The sequence below is a fragment of the Ambystoma mexicanum genome, chromosome 14 (assembly GCF_040938575.1).
Source record: "Ambystoma mexicanum isolate Mex_15411 chromosome 14, UKY_AmexF1_1, whole genome shotgun sequence".
Lineage (NCBI taxonomy): Eukaryota > Metazoa > Chordata > Amphibia > Caudata > Ambystomatidae > Ambystoma > Ambystoma mexicanum.
Window position 1 is genome coordinate 170,325,089 of NC_090940.1, and position 19,313 is coordinate 170,344,401.

General features: G+C 46.4%; 1 protein-coding gene across 2 annotated transcripts in view; it reads left to right on the forward strand.

The window, feature by feature from the left end:
• The window catches only part of CAPN3 (calpain 3), a 338,459-nt gene extending 322,036 nt beyond the window's left edge, over positions 1–16,423 (forward strand). For both annotated transcript variants that reach the window (XM_069638824.1, XM_069638823.1), the window contains 3 exons: positions 2,256–2,372; positions 3,044–3,102; positions 11,013–16,423. In XM_069638824.1, the coding sequence (XP_069494925.1) occupies positions 2,256–2,372; positions 3,044–3,102; positions 11,013–11,039 (203 nt within the window). In that variant the 3' untranslated portion in view covers positions 11,040–16,423. The remainder of the gene's footprint in view (positions 1–2,255; positions 2,373–3,043; positions 3,103–11,012) is intronic.
• The last annotated feature ends 2,890 nt before the right edge of the window (positions 16,424–19,313 follow it).

Sequence of the window (19,313 nt, forward strand, 5' to 3'; positions counted from 1 at the left end):
AGGAGGGAGAGGTTATGTTATTTAATTTGTAACACGCACCAGGGGCCCAGAGGCATAAGGGCGCAAAATGAACAGAAAGACAAAACAGCAAACATACATGAAGCATAAAAAGGAGACTCCTGTTCAGATGCCAAGTATGTAACTCGCCAAAGGGCACTACTTAAAAATGTGGTTCTTTAGTTTCTTTTTGAACATTTCTCTTGACTCGATCCCCCTGAGACCAGGTGGAATCGAGGTCCATTCCATGGGTGCTGCTGGGAAAAAGGCACTTTTGCCCACCACGGTCAGTCTGGTCCTGGGTGCCATCAATAGACGGGTGTCATTAGATCTCAAGGATCTCACCTGAGGTGTTCTCTTTAGAGTTTGTCTGGTATGTCGAGCTGTTCCCTGCTGGACATTTGTGTGTAATGGTCAGTCGGCGGAAGGATCTTCTAGCTTCTATGGGAAGCCAGTGAAGATTTCTTCCAGCTTCTCTTTAATCCTTCAACTGCTCTGACCGCACTATTCTGAATTGTCAGCAGCCTGGCACAGTCCCCCGATACCAAGTAACAAACCACTGCAATAGTCCATTTTGGTACTTATAATGGTTCTGGCAACTGTGCCGCAACTTTCTTTTCTGATAGAAATTAGAGTATCTGGGACAAGAGTCTAATATGATATGCAGAAGTAGAGACGCAGCTATTAACCTGAGCCTGCATATTTAGAGTGTGATCCAAAAATACTCCCAAGGTCTTCACTTTCTGTTGGATAGTAATCTTGCATCCTGCCAGCAGAAAGGTTTGGTACACTAAATCTACCTTGTGTATCCTAGTCGGAGAGGTGACTACCACCAGCTCAGTTTTTTTCATCATTAAGTGCAAAGCCATTTTGGATCATCTATGTCTGAATCAACCTGTATGCCTTAGTAACCTTCTTTACGTCCTCCACATTTACTCTGGATTGGGGATTGCGCACTTTGTGTCGTCCGCGTAATTTGTTGTTAAAGGGACAGGGAAAGACAGGCCCCCAGTGGGACCCCATACTGCGAACATTCTGGGGTTACTTCTGCATCTCCGCGTTATACTCTTACCTGTCAGTCTGCAAAGAGGGACACACAGCTTGTGGGTGTTTAGGTATTCACCCAGTCACTGATTTGCCATGGAAATGCCAAAACCTATTACCATTCCCACCCAAAGTCTGCCCCTTCCTGCCGAAAACACTTCCTCCTGGGATGTGTTTGAGCTCACTGTAGCAAACATTAACACCAAATGGTGGCCTGCAGTGTTCTTTCTAAGCACTTTAATAAGATTTAACAGCCTAATTGCAACTGTGAATGCACGACTAGTGTTCTAAAAATGTTGACTCAAAGTGTGAGTTCGGACACTTCATTTATCAATTCCTTGCAGTAACACCCTGTTAAAAAAAAAAAAAAAAACAAGAACAAGGCCAGCAGTTTGGGCTTTGCATAGGTATTAGCGAGGCATATGCCAGGCATTGTTATCATACCATTTTCCAGATTATGGCATTTTATGGCTAGGTGATACCATTATGGCATTGCCTGGCAAATTCCTTTCATGTTCATTAGCCCTTCCCTGCTCCTTCAACTAGGTTTTTTTGACACATCAGCCCTGCCTCACTCCTCCCTGGAAGGACCATTGTCCATCCTACCAGGTCCCCTCCTTCTAGGCCCATTGGTAGCCCTGCTCCACCCTTTGCACACTAAGCTCCTTGATGGTTGTAGCCCTTTCATTCCACTCCTGATCCGCTGCTACTCATACCTCACCCTCTCCCCAGCGATTGGTCAACTTGACCTGCCTCCTCCCTGTTGAAGCGTTGCGCTTTGTGCCACACCGCACCATTCTCAGCTCAGTAGGTGTCTTGCCCCGCCCCCTGACTTCTCTTCGCATTGTAGTCATTGGACATTACAACTGATGGGCATGCGCATCGATGGATGTGTGAACATAGAAAAGAGCTAGATAAAATGGCTGAAGTAGTGGTATCTGTTAATGGACACGATATCCCCTGTCTACTTTGCCATGCCTTTACTTTTTCTGCATCTTCACATTGTGAAGCTGGTAATGTAGGTGGTTAAACATAGCGTAAGGTTAGTGTTGGGGTCGAGGATAAGCAGGGGTAAGAATTGGGGTTTAAAAAAGGAGGTGCAGGGGATCTCTCCCTGCAACGACAAAGTGTCTGGTGAAGTAAATGTGACAAAGTAAAGACATGCATCCATGGACACTGCCCCTAATGTCTGCCTTTCTGTATTTTGTTTTCAGGGTTCCACCTGAACAATCAACTGTATGACATCATTACGATGCGCTACGCGGATAAGCACATGAACATTGACTTGGACAGCTTCATCTGCTGCTTCGTGCGTCTGGAAGGAATGTTCAGTAAGTCGGCAAAGCTTTGAACAGGATCAATATGGCCGCCAGCTTCACCCGTTATTTTGCACAATCATCTCTTTCCTAGTGCGCATTTGAGACGTGTTCAGCATCCTCCCCTGGTTGCTTGTAGCCAAATTGCCCGCCCTGCCCCTCCCCCGTTGTCATCTCACAGCTCCCTTGTATTGATCCCTTGAGATCTGCTTCCCTCGCTCGCTGTGTCCTTCCGCGGTTACAAGTTTTCAATCAAATTTTTTCCATCAAAGTTAAGTAGCATCGAATGCATTTTATTTTGAGAGAGTCCCCCTCCCAACCCGCCGTTTTTAACCCTTAAAAACACACCCCAAACAAAATTAACCTTTTACCCCACAAAAATATGCAAAAAGAGCAGTCGATGCACATTTTTTCGTTGGAAAAAATTCGATGGAAAAACCCTTGCTTGAACTTTTTTTCTGCATTCCTCCTTCAACCTATGACTTGTAACGTGATCCCAGAAGCTAGCTCCCCGCTCAGTAAATACCCTAATAACTGGAACGTGGAACAGGTGAACACCAGCACAGACGTCAGCAGCATATGTATCCAGCCCTGTGTAGCGCCGGCCATTGGAGGAAATGCTACACAATGTTTACTACTTCTTGAGTAGTGCTGTCCACTGATACTTTGTCTATTGCATCCTGCAGGGGCCTTCCACGCTTTTGATAAGGATGGAGACGGCATCATAAAGCTGAACGTCTTGGAGGTACATGCCTTTTTCACTCTTGTACGGTTAGCTTGCCAGGACTGTAATATTGCTACTTGAAACTCTGCTTCTGTGGCAAGTCGTCTCCAAGCCCACGACTCTGTAGATCAGAGATATGCAACCTCTGGCTTTTCAGATGTTTTGGACTGCAGCTCCCATCAGCCCTAACCAGCATATACTATACAGAACTATAATTCCCATGATACCTTATCATTGACCATGCACATTATGCTTGAGGGGAGATGTAGTACAAACCATATGGCAAGCCAAAGATTGCAGACCATTCTAAAGTGCATACTGGTGTGCCTCAAAATGACAGTCCTACTCAATCTCCTGTGAGGCTGAGGAAACATTTTCGGAACCCCTTGGTTTCATTATGGGGCTGGCAGATTTGTTTTGTCCTGTAATTACTAGTTTTAGCTATTCCCAGCCTTGGATTGCATAAGGCGTGAGAAGGGGTGCATCTAACATGCCTAATTTGTAATCCCTGTTGGGGTCGCCCCCAGCAAATTCTCCAATGCGGATTTCCAATTTCGAATCATGTGGTGTTTACAACTTGTTATATTCCTAGGAATACCATAGTGGGTGAACAGCACATGATTTATAATCTGGTGGGCAGAAAAAGCAGGTGGCATTTAAATTACCACCTGTGTTACTGCCAAACTCCTAATGCAGACCTTTGTGTTCATTCAATGTCCAGTTGTTTCATCGAAGTGAATTGCTTCGTGGTAATGAAGATTACCCCTGCTAGTTGTGCAGGGAGTATTAATTCTATTAAAGACTAGGAGGCGAGCATTATGCTTCAACTTCCATTTATTAGTCTTCAGCAGTTTCAACAAAACACACAGTTTCCATAACAAACTTTTCTTTTGTGAAACTACAACTCCCAAGGTCTCTGTAGTCCAGACTAGCACAGCCCAGCTATGACACATATCCTGTCCCTGGGCTGCGCCTCTCTTTTACGTGCTCTGAACTGTCCTTCGAACTCTATAACCTTGTCCCACCAACAGTGCGAAGACTTACAACTTGTCAACTGGAGCGATGCTGCTCAACTGCAGTGCTGCTGTTGTCGCTCCCTGCTCTGTTATTCTTCTGCTCTTCCCCTAAGGACATACAATAAACAGATTTAGGGTGCCGTCCATGTACTGTTGTAGTCCATTGATATCACATTATAAACAATACATGAAAGGGTGGGAATTTAATTCTCGCCTTCTAGTCTTTGATAGAATTAATACTCCCTGTGCAGCTAGCAGGGGTAATCTTTATTCTATGACAAGACTGGAGGTGAGCATTATGCATGTTCAAAGCTTTCCCAACACTGTACCAGCTAAACTCTCAGATGGTTTGAAATAAAAACTCCTTAAATGTGCGATCACTAGCCCAATCAGCTGCTAACATAATATCACGCAATGATACCCCCGTTGTAAAGGCTCTGAAAGCCATCACACCTCTTACAGAATGTGTCCCATACACTCCCAAATCAATACCTGCTGCTTGCATTACCTCTTTGACACACCTTACAATAGTGGCAGTGGTAACCACATGGAACGGCTTTCTACGCGCTATTAACAATTGAGTAGTACCAGCTGCCTTGTACTCTACTGTCCTACTTTCATACTCTTTAATGCATCTCGCTACACACCATTTAGTATTACTTGGGGAAATACGGATAATGAACCGTAGTCGTCCCTGTCTTAGTCCTCTTGACTATTGAGAAAGTCACTCCTTCCAGGCCAAAAGACCTTCTGTTAATCCCCAACGCCTTGACATCAGATACGCGCTTACATGATATTAGGCATAAAAGCATTGCTATCTTACCTGACAACTGTTTCAAGGACAGATATCTATCTACTGGCCAGCTCTCTAATAAACGCAGTACTACTGTCACATCCCTAACAGTATTATACCTTGGCTCTGGGGGTACCTTATACCTCACTCCTCTGATGAGCCTCACTACCGCTGGATGTTCCCTCACTGGGATTCCCTCAATCGGCAGGTGCCCTGCCGAAATCGCAGATCTGTACACACCTATGGTACCAAAAGCTCTTCCTGTCTTGCAACAATTGTGCTAAGAAATTTAATATAGCCACTACAGGGGCTGAAATGGGATGAAGACTTCTCCCTTTACACCAGTTTGTCCGCTTGGTCCAAGCCGCATTGTAGCTCCTCCTAGTGGATGGAGCCCAGGACTCCACAATAAGTTGTGCAGCCTGGACCGAAATGGCTGGCAGCACCCAGCGTCTCCTGATATCCTGCACGCGACGAGCGGGAGTGTCCCTCTCACTCTCAGAGGATGACACGACCCAGCTGGGTCCGTGAGCAGTCAGTCTCCTTCGGGGAGTACCCTCGGTAGATCTGTTGCTAACTCCATCAGTGTCTGGAACCACACTTGTGACTTCCACAGAGGTGCTACTAAAATCAATTCTGCTCTCTCCCTCCAACACTTCGCTAGAACTCTGCTCAGTATCACAAAGGGAGGAAATGCGTAGTACGGGCTGCCTGGTCATTCTTGCAGGAAAGCATCCGTCCCTTGAGTTTCTGGGTCTAACCTCCAGCTGAAGTACTCGCCTGTCTGGGCATTGAGCCGGGATGCAAAGAGGTCCATGTGAACTGGACCCCATCTCGTATTCAGCATCTGAAATACTGCTGAATCCAGTCTCTGGAGTCCGTCAGGTAGCGGGAGTTCCAGTCGTCTACTACAGTCAGCGCTCTGGGAAGTCACTCCATTGTCACTGATGTTCCTGACTGGAGGCAGAAGTGCCAAAGGTCCTTCGCTAGTTCCGCTAGCAATTTTGACTTTGTTCCTCCTAGGTGATTTATGTAGCGTAATGCTGAGATATTGTCTATCTTCATCAGGATGCACGACTTCACCTTCCCTCTCGTGAATGCTTTTATTGCAAATGATCCTGCCAGAAGCTCTAGGCAGTTTATGTGCAAGCGAAGCTCCTCTTTGCTCCATTTCCCCCCTGTTTCCAAATGTCTGCATCGCACTCTCCAGCCTATGCGGCTGGCATCTGATTCTATTATCAGGTCTAGCCGGTCTCCAAAGGTGGCACGCCCATTCCCAGCGTCCATATTCTTTAACCACCATTCCAGCTCTGCGATGGACTCTTGATCTAATGGAACTCGCTGATATTTCAAACCTTGTTGCAAATGTTTTATCTTTAGTCTCTGCAGTGCTCGATAGTGTAGAGGGCCTAGAAATATGGCCTGGTTGGAGGCTGCTAATAACCCCACGATCCTTGCTAGAACCCTGAGCGAAATCCAGTGCTTGCTTAAGCAGACTCTGTTCTCCCTTTTGATATCCCTTATCTTTCGGGCTGGAAGCTCTAATGTAGCTTTTGTGGTGTCTAGGACGAATCCCAGGAAATCTAGCATCTGTGCTGGCGTGGTGTCTGACTTCTCCACGTTCACTAGAAAACCCAAAGACAAAAGTAGCTCCTGCACCAAATTCGTCTGGTATACTAGTGTGTGTCGGTCCACCGCTAGGAGTAACAGATCATCTAGGTATATTATCAATCTGATGCCTTTCTCTCGAATTGCTTACACTACTGGCTTCATCAACTTGGTGAAAGCCCAGGGCGTTGACGCAAGCCCGAAGGGCATTGTCTAGAATTGCCAAAGCTGTCCGTTCTAGCAAAAAGCTAGAAACGTCTTGAAAGATGCCTACCTGACAGTCCCAGTGCAGGAGGATTACAAGTCCAGCCTCATCAACCAGTCTCCCTGTCTCAGGGAATCTCTGAGCTGGTGGAAACCCTCCATCTTGAAATGACGTACACAATCCACCCGTTCAATTCTTTCAGATTTAGGACTGGCCTGACCTTCTCTTTCCTGTGCACTAGAAACATATATTGCTCACAAATCTGGGGGGTGCTGTGCACCTCTCTATGGCATCTTTCTGTGCTAGCTGGGACAATTCTTGATCTAGACATTCTTGCTAAGCACGTGCTAATCTCTGCTGGTGTGGCCAGCCTAGCTGCACTGGCGGTTCTATGAACTCTGGCCGCAGACCTCTACGGTTTGCAATATCCAAGCATCGCTGCAAAGTGCGCACCAATTTTCCCAAAACATGTGTCCTCCCCTTACCGGAGGATAATCTGTCACTCTCACCTGGTGTAAAACCTTGGCCACCGCCAGTTCCTCTGCCTCTGCATCCTCTAGGGAAACTTCCTCCGGCCTGGAAGAAAGTATCTTGCTGTTTGTTTTCCCAGTATTGAGCCCTGGGATTGGGGGTGGGGGGGTCTTCTTCCTCCCTGATTTTGACCAGCCGCACAACCCCTGAAGCGGCCGGTCCCAGCAAAAACCCTGTTCGAAAAAATCTTCGACATGGAGGCCCGTGCATTTTTTAGAGAAGTGTAAATGCCGATTAATTGGCCCATTTCTTTCCCAAAAGTCTCTCCGAAGAGGAGGCCCTGTGCTGCTTCTCCGGCTTCATATGATGCAAAGTCGCTCAATTTTGGTCGTTGTTGAGCAGCATTCCACTCCTCCTCTCTGAGGCGATTGCACCATTAGCGTTGCCTAGCAGGCAGACTGCCCTTTGTTCCCAGCCTGCTAGCGCGTCAGGGTTCACTTCTTCCCCTGTATCTTTGGCCCTCTCCGCCAGATCCATTATCTTCACAAGAGGTCCCGCTAAATCCAAGACTTTCTCTTGACAACTCCTCCACGACCTGTCAATTCCTTTGCGATGGTCTTTTCTGGTCTTGGACACGAAGGTCAGCATTTTAGGATCTAACTCAGGGGTTTCTGCTACTTTCCCCGTGAGGTTTGGGCATGGGCATTATGTGCGCAGGCGTTGCCTCACTTATTTGTCGAGGGCCTTCCGCAATCTAATTGTCATGTTCTGCACCACCCTAGGGGACGGCTGCCAGTCTGAGGATCTCAGATTCCGGATACTGTCCGGGTCAAACATGTCCTCCTGATCTTCCTCGAGATGTTTCTCCTTGCGGGCTCTCTTTCCCCCACTGGGTTTTGCTCATTCCTACTCCGCTACCTCCTGCCCTCTTGTGAGGACAGGTCTCTCTCTGCCGGCTCCTCTTACGAGCCTGGGTCATCCTCTCCCGAGCCTGGGTCATCCTCTCCTGCGTTATCTCCCCCTGGAGTGGGGGTTGTGAGGTATGGCACCGCCTGACGTTGCAAGTAAGCTTCCTTGAGCTTCACGAATGTGTCAGCTACCTCTGGGGTCTTTTCTCTCACCCCGTCCGATGTGCCCTGGTGGTCGCAAGAGGCTTTCCTCTTTCGGGCTTGGTTACTCCCTTTGACCCTGAATCTGCGGGTCCTGTGGGCATGTGTCCAGTCTCCTTGGTGCTTTGTTTGGGCTGGGTAAGCATTGCTTCTAGCGTCTCCAACCTGTCCTGTAGGCGACTCACCCCCTGCACCACAGCATCGATCAGCGAATTCCCCAGCACCTCCTTGAAGCTGGCAGCGAGATCCAGAGGCTGTTCCTCCTCGCTCCACTCAAACTCTGACATCTTGAAGAGCGTGATGTGTGCCAAAATACCTGAAGCAGATGTCTTTGCATGCCCATTTCGCTTGATCTGATGTTAACTATGAATATATAATTTATTTTTTTTGTTTTTTTTATGGCTAGCACCACACTGTGATATTGTCGTTTGCCCCTTCAATAGGCTGATAGTGTGTACTTTGCCACTCGCCGGTGGCTATCTGTCCATCAGCAGGGTGAAAGACCTGCTTGTGGGGAGGTAATTAGTCTCCCAGCGCAGGACCTGCCTGCTCCACAGCTGTTCACTCGCTGTGTCATCGCGCAACGTTTTCACTGCAAATATTGATTTATTGATTTAATCTAGGCTATGTGCCTCTTGGAATCACTGCTGGGCCCACGTCCGTATTGTTCCGCAGTCACTTGTAAATGGGATGCGCATGCTGCTCTCTGGCTCCGCCCACCCGAGGGTGGGGGCAGGAGCGTCTGCAGTCACTCTGAGAATGCGACGCGTACTCCGGGCTCCAGCTCTGCCTACCCAAGGGGGGGTGCCGGAGCACTCCTACCGCTCTCCTCACCTCGCCCATCGGGGAGTGCGAGCGGACTGATTGTCTCCGCGAAGCTGAGCAAAGCCCCTAGCATGCCGGACATACTGCACGGGGCCACTCACTTCGCGGTCCGCCTTACTCACATGTGAAACTCGGCAGAACTGACTCTCACGCACCCTACTACAACATTAGTGCGTCTACTCAGCACTCCTACGCGCGACGTATATACTATCCGAAATTGCTAATAAAACACAGTCACAAGACGTAGAACTATGCAGTTCTGCTTTCCTCATAACTATCTTATTCTCAATCTCCTCCTAAACATCTATAATCTAATAACTTAATGTCTAACACGGAGAGGTGATAAAAAAGACACTTAACTTGCTGAAGAGCATCATAGCTGGCTGTGCTAGTCTGGACTACAGAGACCTTGGGAGTTGTAGTTTCAGAAAATAAAAGTTTGTTATGGACACTTTGCAGAGTTTTATTGTGTGTTTTGTTGAAACTGCTAAAGAGTAATAAATGGAAGTTGAAGCATAATGCTCGCCTCCAGTCTTGTCATATAATTCACTTTGTGCATTTACTTTGCAGGAAAGTGATTTATATTGCATACTTGGGGTGCGGTGGGAAGGTTATGGGATGAATGGAAGGGGTGCAGGGAGAGTTTGGGGGAACCCTTATTATAAAAGAAAATAACGTAAAAAGCAATTCGATCAAACAACGTAGAAGCATTCCTTTTGCTTCCTTCATTTTATATATGCCTTGACCATCACGACAAGCATGACAAGCATGACCAGCATGACAAGCATGACCAGCAGCAGAACAACCGTCTCCTGTGTTTTGATAGGGTCGAGGAGCATGGCAGAACTGTCCATGCCAGGCAGATTTAGGGCGGATCGCATGGGTGCTCTGGATGATTGCGCTTCCTCTTTTGGGGACCCTAGAGAAGGCTTTGGGAGAGCTTGTTCGGGGTCCCTAATTGTAATTGATTATTTATAATGCGCTTAATCCCCCGAGGTTTTCTAAGCGCGGACCCGGGGGTGGAACCTGTGTTGCTCTGCATCATCTTGCTTCCAAAGCCGAGCACGTTGCCCCTGAGCTATCCTCCCTAGACAAGGCTTTGGTACAGCCAAGAGGCAGATGTAGGTGGGTTAGTGAAGTTGAGCTGGAAAGTCTTAGCAGGAACAATTCCACTCACAGTAAGAATGTAAGCAAACACATCCCACGCTCTCTGAAGATCCTATATTTTACTAATGCTGCGTTTGATCAAAACCATTTTAAGGGGAACCCTGTAAATTGCATGCATGCATCCGTGTTAGATTCTGCACTTTAGCTAGCTAAATGTTCTCTCATTATTACCCTAGTGTCACATGATACTCCGGGGGCATATAGGAGTTACAATTTGCAATGTTTTTGAAATGTGCTAATTCAATTCCAGTCGTAGAAAGTTTTGAGGCACGTATATGATTTTGAATCCCCGCAGGTGGAGCTACATGAGGTCACCCAGGGGTATGCCTGAGAAATTCGCAGTTGGGTAAAGTGGGATAGGCTCTTCCGATTCTGTCCTTCTATAAGACGCGTGCTGCGCGATTGACAATACAGCTATAATATGATAGAGCCTACATCAGTCTGAGCAAACGGACCTCCACTTTTAAAGAAACCGCCCAAAAAGGATTTATTCCGCTTTAGGTCTTGTGTGAGTACAGACAGCTCAGGGATTATTTGCTTCACTCTAGGAAGCCCATAGAACTGCGCGAAGTCCATCCATACTATCGCACAGTGCAGGTTGGCTCCACCCAATGGCACACATGGCTGTTTGAAGGGGCCTTTATAATGGAGAAACTTGAATGCATTGCCACGGTACAGTCATTGCTGGCTGTCCTACATGTGCCTAAGATTAATGTTCAATATTTCTCTTGTTTCAGTGGCTGCAGCTCACCATGTATGCCTGAACCTGGTCCATCATCTCCTTGCTACTTCTCAAACTCTCAAAAACAAGCTCTTCCCAACCACACACAACTACCGCACCAAACTGTCTCAGGACTTCCTCTGTTGGGAGGCTACTCACAACGTTTACCTCAGATCCCCAGGAAGACCCATCTGAAGGGCACTTCGTATGCTCAGTGCAGCTGCTGTGTCCGTGGAAGGAAGGAGTCATGACACGTGCGCGCTCTTGTGAAGCAAAGCTGGGCCATGACCTTGGATTTCAAGGTCACCAAGCTGATCTGAGGTCAACCAACAATTCATCTAGCAGGAGACCGGTTTCTGGGACAGCCAACTTGAATGAAGGGTTTAATATTGTCTTCAATATATTGACTTTCCTCTGAAAATACCTGCTAGGAGCACCTTCCTTTTCCGGGTCTGAATGCCAGGTGTGGTGTTCTTCCATGGAGGACATTTCCCCTCTGGCATCCCCTGTGCAGCACTGGAACTTAGCCTAAGACGAGATTCAACTTTTGCCAAAGCTGTGAACGAGACACGACAAACTAAACACTAACCCGTTCATCGGAGGCACAACGGGTACCCCTTTATACAATTGAATGAGCATTAAAGAGTGCACCGCAAACCACGTAACCTCCTCTACTGAACCTCACCTCAGTCCATGATGCCCCAACAGCTGCTGACTTCACTCAACACCGATTGCATCTGACCGACCTCTCCGTCATACAGCACAGCATTAGGACCTTGTATCCCGTCGTTCTGTGTTTTCTTGATGTTGTGAATGGAGCTTGTATAAATGCAATGTAGGGCGATGTCAGGATTGATGGCTTAGGTTATACTTACTTGATGGCATCTGTGATTAACATATAGCCTGCTACTCTCATCAAGTCCCCTGTGCCTCATACCTCAATGGTGTTCACCTACATCGCCTATGAAATGTTTCTCCTTCACTCCATCAACACAGATATCCTTGTCCTTCATACACAAGGCATCACATTTCATCCCATTTTTTTTCTCTCTGCATCTTGGAAGAAAGCTGCATTTGAAACTATCTTCTTACTTTTATGACTGGTTATATTTCTACCTTTTTATATTTAATGTACAGTTTTAACCCTTAATCATAGAGTACGATTGGAGTGTACCTTGGTGGGGTCATAATTTCCTTGCATGGTTTAACCCTTACTTAAACAATAAGATTGGCATTTGCCCTGGCAGGGTCATGGCTTGCATGCAATTTCGAACCCTTATTGAAAGAATAAGATTGGAGTTTGCCCAGATGGGGTCATGGCTTCCTTGTTACCCAGACGTATGTTATAAAAGACAAGGCTAATGTTAATCTATTAAAGGACCATGGATAACATCAATGGGAAACCTACAAACCACGACCTATTATCTCCACTGCCATTATCGTGTTGGCCTATAATCATAGTAAATATTCGACAGGTGTCTTCTAGTTGAGGCCTGTGGTTGGGGATCCTATATTCAATTACTTCTGGTATAGGTCTAGATTCCATTAACTGCAAACATCTTGTCAATGTCGAGGACCCGGAGAGTCTTAATGCTAGTTGGCAGCCATAAACAAGCAGGCAAGATCTTTCTTGCATAGAGATATCAGAATTTCTCTACAATGTTCAGGGTTTTTCTAAATACTGCTTTACCCATAAGCAACAGGGCTGACTCTTTGGCGTCCAGGGTTCTTAATTGTTTGATTTTATGTATTCTGTCCAAGATTTGAGCAAAGGCTTCAGGTCTTGGGGCCATCTGCATGATGATTGACAAACCTCAAGGGCAGCACAACATCAGCACCTTGGCACTATGCCCATAGTACCACTCAAGGGTCTGGTCCCAGGTACAGATATGAATAAAACAAGGCTGCATGCGACCTTGGTCACTAGTGGAAGCGGTAGTGTTGGTGGGTGCTATATGGGTACGTATCACAATCCCAGTTACTTGGGTCTTGACCGAGACGTTGTGTTGACGCCTTTATTTTCATACTGTCCTCCCTGCTCCATGTGAACTCTAAGCTCATTACCAAGTACATTGCAGGCCCAAGAAGGAGCTCATTGCCTCTGACATTGCTGCTAAAGACCAAGTTGTCCCTTTTTGCCAGTCAGCATAGCAGCACCATTTGCAGAATAGTTCCACGCGCTCTAGGCCTTCTTCACTTGTCGTCACCGACTAGCATTCTCTAACACACAAGCAGCTCAAAGATGCTGTGGTTCTGAAACAATGGAACTGGGCTCATACATCCTATGACACTAGTGTTCTAGTATTTGTTTTCCATATCGTCAAACAAAAGACCCTGTGTCGGTCTCGTAAGCTTAGGCGGGAGGGGATTGAAGATTGCTTAACAAGAATTAAAGAATCACTCCTGAATCCCAGTTAAAAAGCGATTTTATGTCTCCGCTGGAGTAAAGTTTTTCCTGGATCGTGGGATCTAGTTTTACAGTAGCCAGTACCCAGTACAGCCAAACTAGCTCACAAAAACAAAAGATTCACAGCACTTTATAAAATACTCTGCACCTTTGGCTGTCCAGATGTGTTGGACTTCAACTCGTAGTCTGAAACATCTGGAGAGCCACAGGTTGCCGACTCCAATAGAGAGTTCCATTGACATGCTCTTTTGGTGTTCTCTTTCCAAAGAGAGCCAATGCAGACCTCCCCACTCACAGGAAAGAGGAAGAGTGAGGTTATCTGAAACTGCTTCTAAGAAGGCATGGCCATTTCTTGGTACAAGGGGTAGAAACTGTGCTCAATTGATGGCTTTTGCACATGGCCACCATCCTTTGGTACACCCTCTTGCCCACTCGTGAACACGTGGTTTAAAGTGCCAAAGCTCTACACATTTCTGATCTGTACAGATGCATACGTACAGTTACTTTGTTCCCAAACAAACCACACGATGTTGTTCCTAACCCTGCCTTCTGTTTGGGAGGTTTTAAAGCAGCCTTTTAGCACAGGATCAGTCTTGTGGCTCCAGGGGCAGCCGTGCCACAGCCCGGGCAATGTTACTTTAGACATTGTATCAGGTTCTTTCAGTACAGACAGAGGATTTCACCATGATCGGGCCTTTTCTGTTGGAAAACCAAGGTGGCCGGACACAATTGGTTACTATAGTTCCACGTACATTTCCACCTGGCCAAGTGTCCGGATTTACAATGTCTTTTTAACCGCCCTTCTGCGGTTTAGCAGGAGGTCCCTATGAAATTGGCAAACCTATTTCCGGATTTTGCAACTAAAAAAATAATAATTACAGTTGTAGTGGTATGGTGTTCTAGTGAAATCGTGACTGTACCTGCCCCTTCCTTGCTTTGAAAAGGTTTGGGCATTTGTTCACCACCACCGTGATTTGGAGGCCTGGCAGTCCTCCCTTTCAGTCAAATGCATTACCGCAGTGAGTTACCACATTTTAATCTTGCCTTCCTTACAAGCAATACAATTTACCACCAGAAAAAATTTGTATAGTCGATAATTTGATGACATTTGCTGAGAAGGTTATCAAATGTAGCCAATAATACCGAAAAATTCTCAATTGTATTTGGAAACCAGTAAGGGTATGAAACTGAACATCCTTCCAGTGTTCTTGGTCACAAAAGTAGCCTTTTGGTCGTCAGATAATGCCTCTAATACATCTTACCCTCAGGAATTAGAGATCAGGGGTGTTATGCCGTCAATTGTCATACCCATTGCGTTACAGTGGTCGCTGCCATGATCCCTTGCAATTGGCTATGCTGGCTGGGGCTGATGGGAGTTGTATTGCAAAACATCTGTAGAGCCAAATGCTGTAGAACACTGTTTTTAAGAGGGTGGAAGTTCTGCCACGATCACTGGTACATCTTCCATCCCGTGTCTGTCTCTTCTTTTTCTTTTTTTTTTTTTAAATTAAAAATGTGTAACCTTTAACAGCTGAAACTATCACAAAGAACATTAAAAACTTCACATGAAAGGAGAAAAAGAGAAGAAAAATAGAGAGAAAAAAAGGAGACTAAACCATCCCGATAAGCACACCAAAACAGAGTTTGCTACAAATCCATCTCCAAAAATCTGCTTCAAAAACCTGGTTTCTCTTTTGATATCTGACTAATCCTCTCACTGTTGTAAAGTGAATACAGCTCTTGAAGCCACATAGATTTGTTAAGGAAATTGGTAGATTTCCAGTCTCTGAGAATAATCCTTTTGCCCACCAAAGAATCCCTGAAAAGCCAGCTCTTTTGCAAATAAAACGGGTCTGCCAACTCCGTATCCTCTCCGAAGATCAAAGTGTCAAAGTCCTATTCTACATCCAAACCCAGAACCTGGTTCATCACCTCAGTAATTTCACTCCAGAAGGTCCTCACTTTGTTGCAGGCGCACGACATATGCTCCAAAGGTTTTCGCAGCCTCAGCAGGCATTGGATACACATAATCCTTGTTTTGCATATCCTCTTGGGAGTCCAGTATATTCTGAATAATAGTTTGATCTGCCTCACTCTTTCACCAACATTAACTGGGTATATTCCTACAGAGCGCTTCACATCTCAACTCAGTCATTGCTGAAGGAAGGATCAGTGTCTTAACATTATAAACTCACAGGGGGAAACTGGATTGCATGTTTAACTATTCGGCACTTTACAGAAGAAAAGAGTCGGAATTGCAGGCGTTCTTTCTCTTCTAAGGGCCTCATCACGAGTTGGGCTGTAGCCCTTAAATGCAGTGGTATCGGTATTACCGCCACATTTAAGGGCTGGCCCTATCGCGAGTTGGGCGCTAAATCGGCTGTTTTACCTCCAGCTTTTTTCTGGAGGTGAAAATCCCTGTTTTCGGCTGTATTACAGCCGGCTGTATTAGCCCGCAGTATTAGCACTGAAAATTCCCCATTGGATCCAATGGACCCAATCAGGAATGGGGATTTACCCTTAAGGCCCAACCTGTCATCCGGTAGTAATACCGCCGGACTGGTCAGTGCTAGGGCTATTACAGCCGGGAATACAGCCCAACTCGTGATGAGGCCGAAAGTGTGCAATGTCAGGGTGATACACAGAGGCGTAGACAGGGTAGGGCCTGAGCGGGCAATGCCCACCCAAAATCTGTAAATGCCCACTCAGCGCTTTTAATGTCACTGCAGTGGGCCGAACTTCATTAGATTCGGGCCCCACTTGTTAGACAATCCTGGCTATGCCTCATACGTTGGCTCAGACTCACTGGGTTACACACAAAAGCTTTGCAAGTCTGTGGCAGCATGGGATGAAGCATTTCAAGCCATGGTGACTTGGTAGGAATGTGACTTTAGGTCCGCGACATTTCAGGTAACCTCATTTTTTGTGATCTTGCTTAGACTTGGGTAGAAAAATAAGAACTGACTATTTTTGTTTGGCTTTGCATTTTGTACTGCTGCAATAAATGGAATTTTCAAGAACTCCTGTATTTTGGCTTTTGTGTACCCGCCAGGGTGGAACATGGAGAAAGTGTGGCGTTTGGTGACATATTTGCTTCTTGCAGCAGCCCTTCAATGTATGCGTGTGGCATTCAGCCCAGACAACAAATACCCGGGTAATCTATTTTAGATCATTCTTATGAGACTCGGAGATGTGGACATTACCCTTTTTTAACCCACACTGGTACAGAAACGTGGAGTCTGACTGCAGGTGAGGACTTCCAGGCACATCCCATTCAACTTATTTCCTGCCTGCTCTTGATTCATCTAGGCAAAGACTCTGCAACCTTTGGCTCTCCATATGTTTTGGACTACAGCTCCCAGCAGCCCTACTCAGCATGGTCAATGGTGAGGGATCATGGAAGTTCTAGTCCATAACATTGAAAGTCACGGGTTGCAGACCCGGAATCTCGGCTCTAAAATGTTTCCAAATGTAACCTGGATTTCCCTGGGCTAGTGCCCCTAACAGACCTAACCAGCATGGCCAATGGTGAGAGGTCATGGGAGTTGCAGACCATAACAGCAACAAAACCACAGGTTGCAGACCTGGAATCTAGGCCCCATATGGTCTCCAGATGTACACTTTGATTTCCCTGGGCTACTGCTTCCCTCTGGATGCCACAGGTTTGTTTGACTGTGTATGTATTGCTTTGTCACCACAGCTTCAGATAGGTTATTTGACACATTTATTTATTTTTGAATGTTTTTGTACGCATTTGCTTAGTTACAGTTATGCATTTGTTTCCACATCTCATGCCTATGCATGTTAATTACAACTGTCAAACATTCCCATTTTTCCAGACATTTCCTTTCAATAACAACGAATAACCTTTAACAACAACTTCCTACACGTGCTTGTGTTCTGCATTTTGTTCTTTGGGCAAGCGCTTCAGTGTTCGGGGTGGTGGTTACCTGTCCCTTATCACAGTTGGGGGGTGTTTGCATGTCGCAAGGATATGATTGTCTGGGCGCTCTTCAGGTGTAATTTACTTCATTGGGAGCGTTCATGGGGGCTCATCATCGTACGGGTGAAACATGTCCCATAGTAGTGCTTTCCATGCCACACATTTGTCAATGCCATCTGGCTCTGATTTGGTCGCTCCCTCCACCCACACCTTGGTCTCCGCCTCTGCCCACTTTTCAAATTCTTTGCGGCACTTTCCATATTGCGGCCCAGTAGGTGTTTTCCAGGCCATGACAATGGTTCTTTTGGCCAATATACAGGCCAGGTCCATGAACCTGGTCACGTGTTTGTGCTTGCTGATCCAGCAATAAGCGCAGAGCAGGCATTCCTTCTGTGACCACTCATACCTCTTTATTCCTGCTTCACTGCATGCTCTCTCTATTTGTACCCAAAAATTGCACACCCACACACACTCCCAAAACATATGCAGCATGTCAGAACTCTCACCCTTGCACCACAGGCACTGGGAACTTCTTCCTTTTTTAACATGGCTATACTGTGTGGTGTCATGTATGTGCGGTACAGCACATTCAATTGTATTAGTTTGAAGCGTTGGTTCCTGGATACGGCTTTAGGAAAGCCCAATATTCTCTCCCATTCCTTCTCTGTTATGTTTGTACCTAAGTCTTTTTCCCATTGCTCTTTCAGCGATGTACTTTTGGGGTTGTGTGGATCTATCAGAATGCAGTACAGCCTAGATGTCAGTCTCCAGCCATCATTCAGATTGTACATCAGGGTCAGTAGCAGGCTCTCTTTTTCCTCCCATTTTTCTTTAGCGGTTTCCCAGACTATATGGTACCAGAGGAATTGCCCACTTGGCAGCCCCTCTTTTTCTTGTAATGAAGCAAATTCCCGGAAGAACCCGTCTTCATATACATGGCGCCCCTGTCTCTTCCCATTTTCTCACTATCACCATGTCTGAGTCGTCCTTGCATGTGTCGGCCGCTATCAGCACCTCTGGTGAATAGATATTTACCAGTTTTAGTAGATTGTGTGCTCTCTTCCAAACCCTCCTGCCAAGTTTTATCAATAGTGCTGTGTGTTGTGGGCCCTCAAATTTGACCCATAGTACGTCTTTCAGTTGGGTGGGAGCCACTAGGTGTTGTAGTACGTCTGTTTCTAGGGTGGGTTCATCTGCTAGCCATTTAACTACATGACTAAATTGGGCCGCCATGTAATACCTTTCCAGATTAGGGAGTTTCACCACGCCCTTATCAAACAGTAAGTACAGTATTGCCAATGAGAGCCTGTGACAAGCAGTGCCCCACAAAAAGTCCCGAAGCAGTTTCTATAGGGAACGAAAGAATGATGCTCGTATGTAGCAGTGCACGTTGTTGAAGTACAGGAACCTTGGGAGAATAATCATTCTGGTGATGGCTACCCAGCCTAATAACGACAGTGGCAGTTTTGACCAGAACTTCATGGACCTCTTCAGACCCGGCACCACCTTGGCCGTGTTGTGTTCATGCATTTGTTCCGGTGTGTCTAATGTTCACCCCCAGGTACTTGAATGTGTCCACCTCCCAGTTGTATCCCACTTCTGGTAGTTCTTCAACTGCCTTCCCCTTCAGCCCCGCCAGTGGAAATATGCAGGATTTGGTCCTGCTGAAGTGGATCCCGGATACTTTTGCATAGTTATCGAGTATGTGGTGGATCACCGGCACATTCAGGTGCGGATCCCTCATGTACAACAGCACGTCGTCCGCATAAAGCGACAGGAGGTATCCCTTCCCCCCTACCCAGATACCAGCGTCCAGGTGCTGCTTCCTAAGGTACACTGCTATGGGCCCTAGACCCAGTACATATAGAATCGGAGATAGTGGACATCCCTGTCTTGTCCCTCTCCTGATGTCCCAAATAGTTGACACCAACCTCCCCATTTTAACCCTGGCCTTTGGGTTTGTGTAT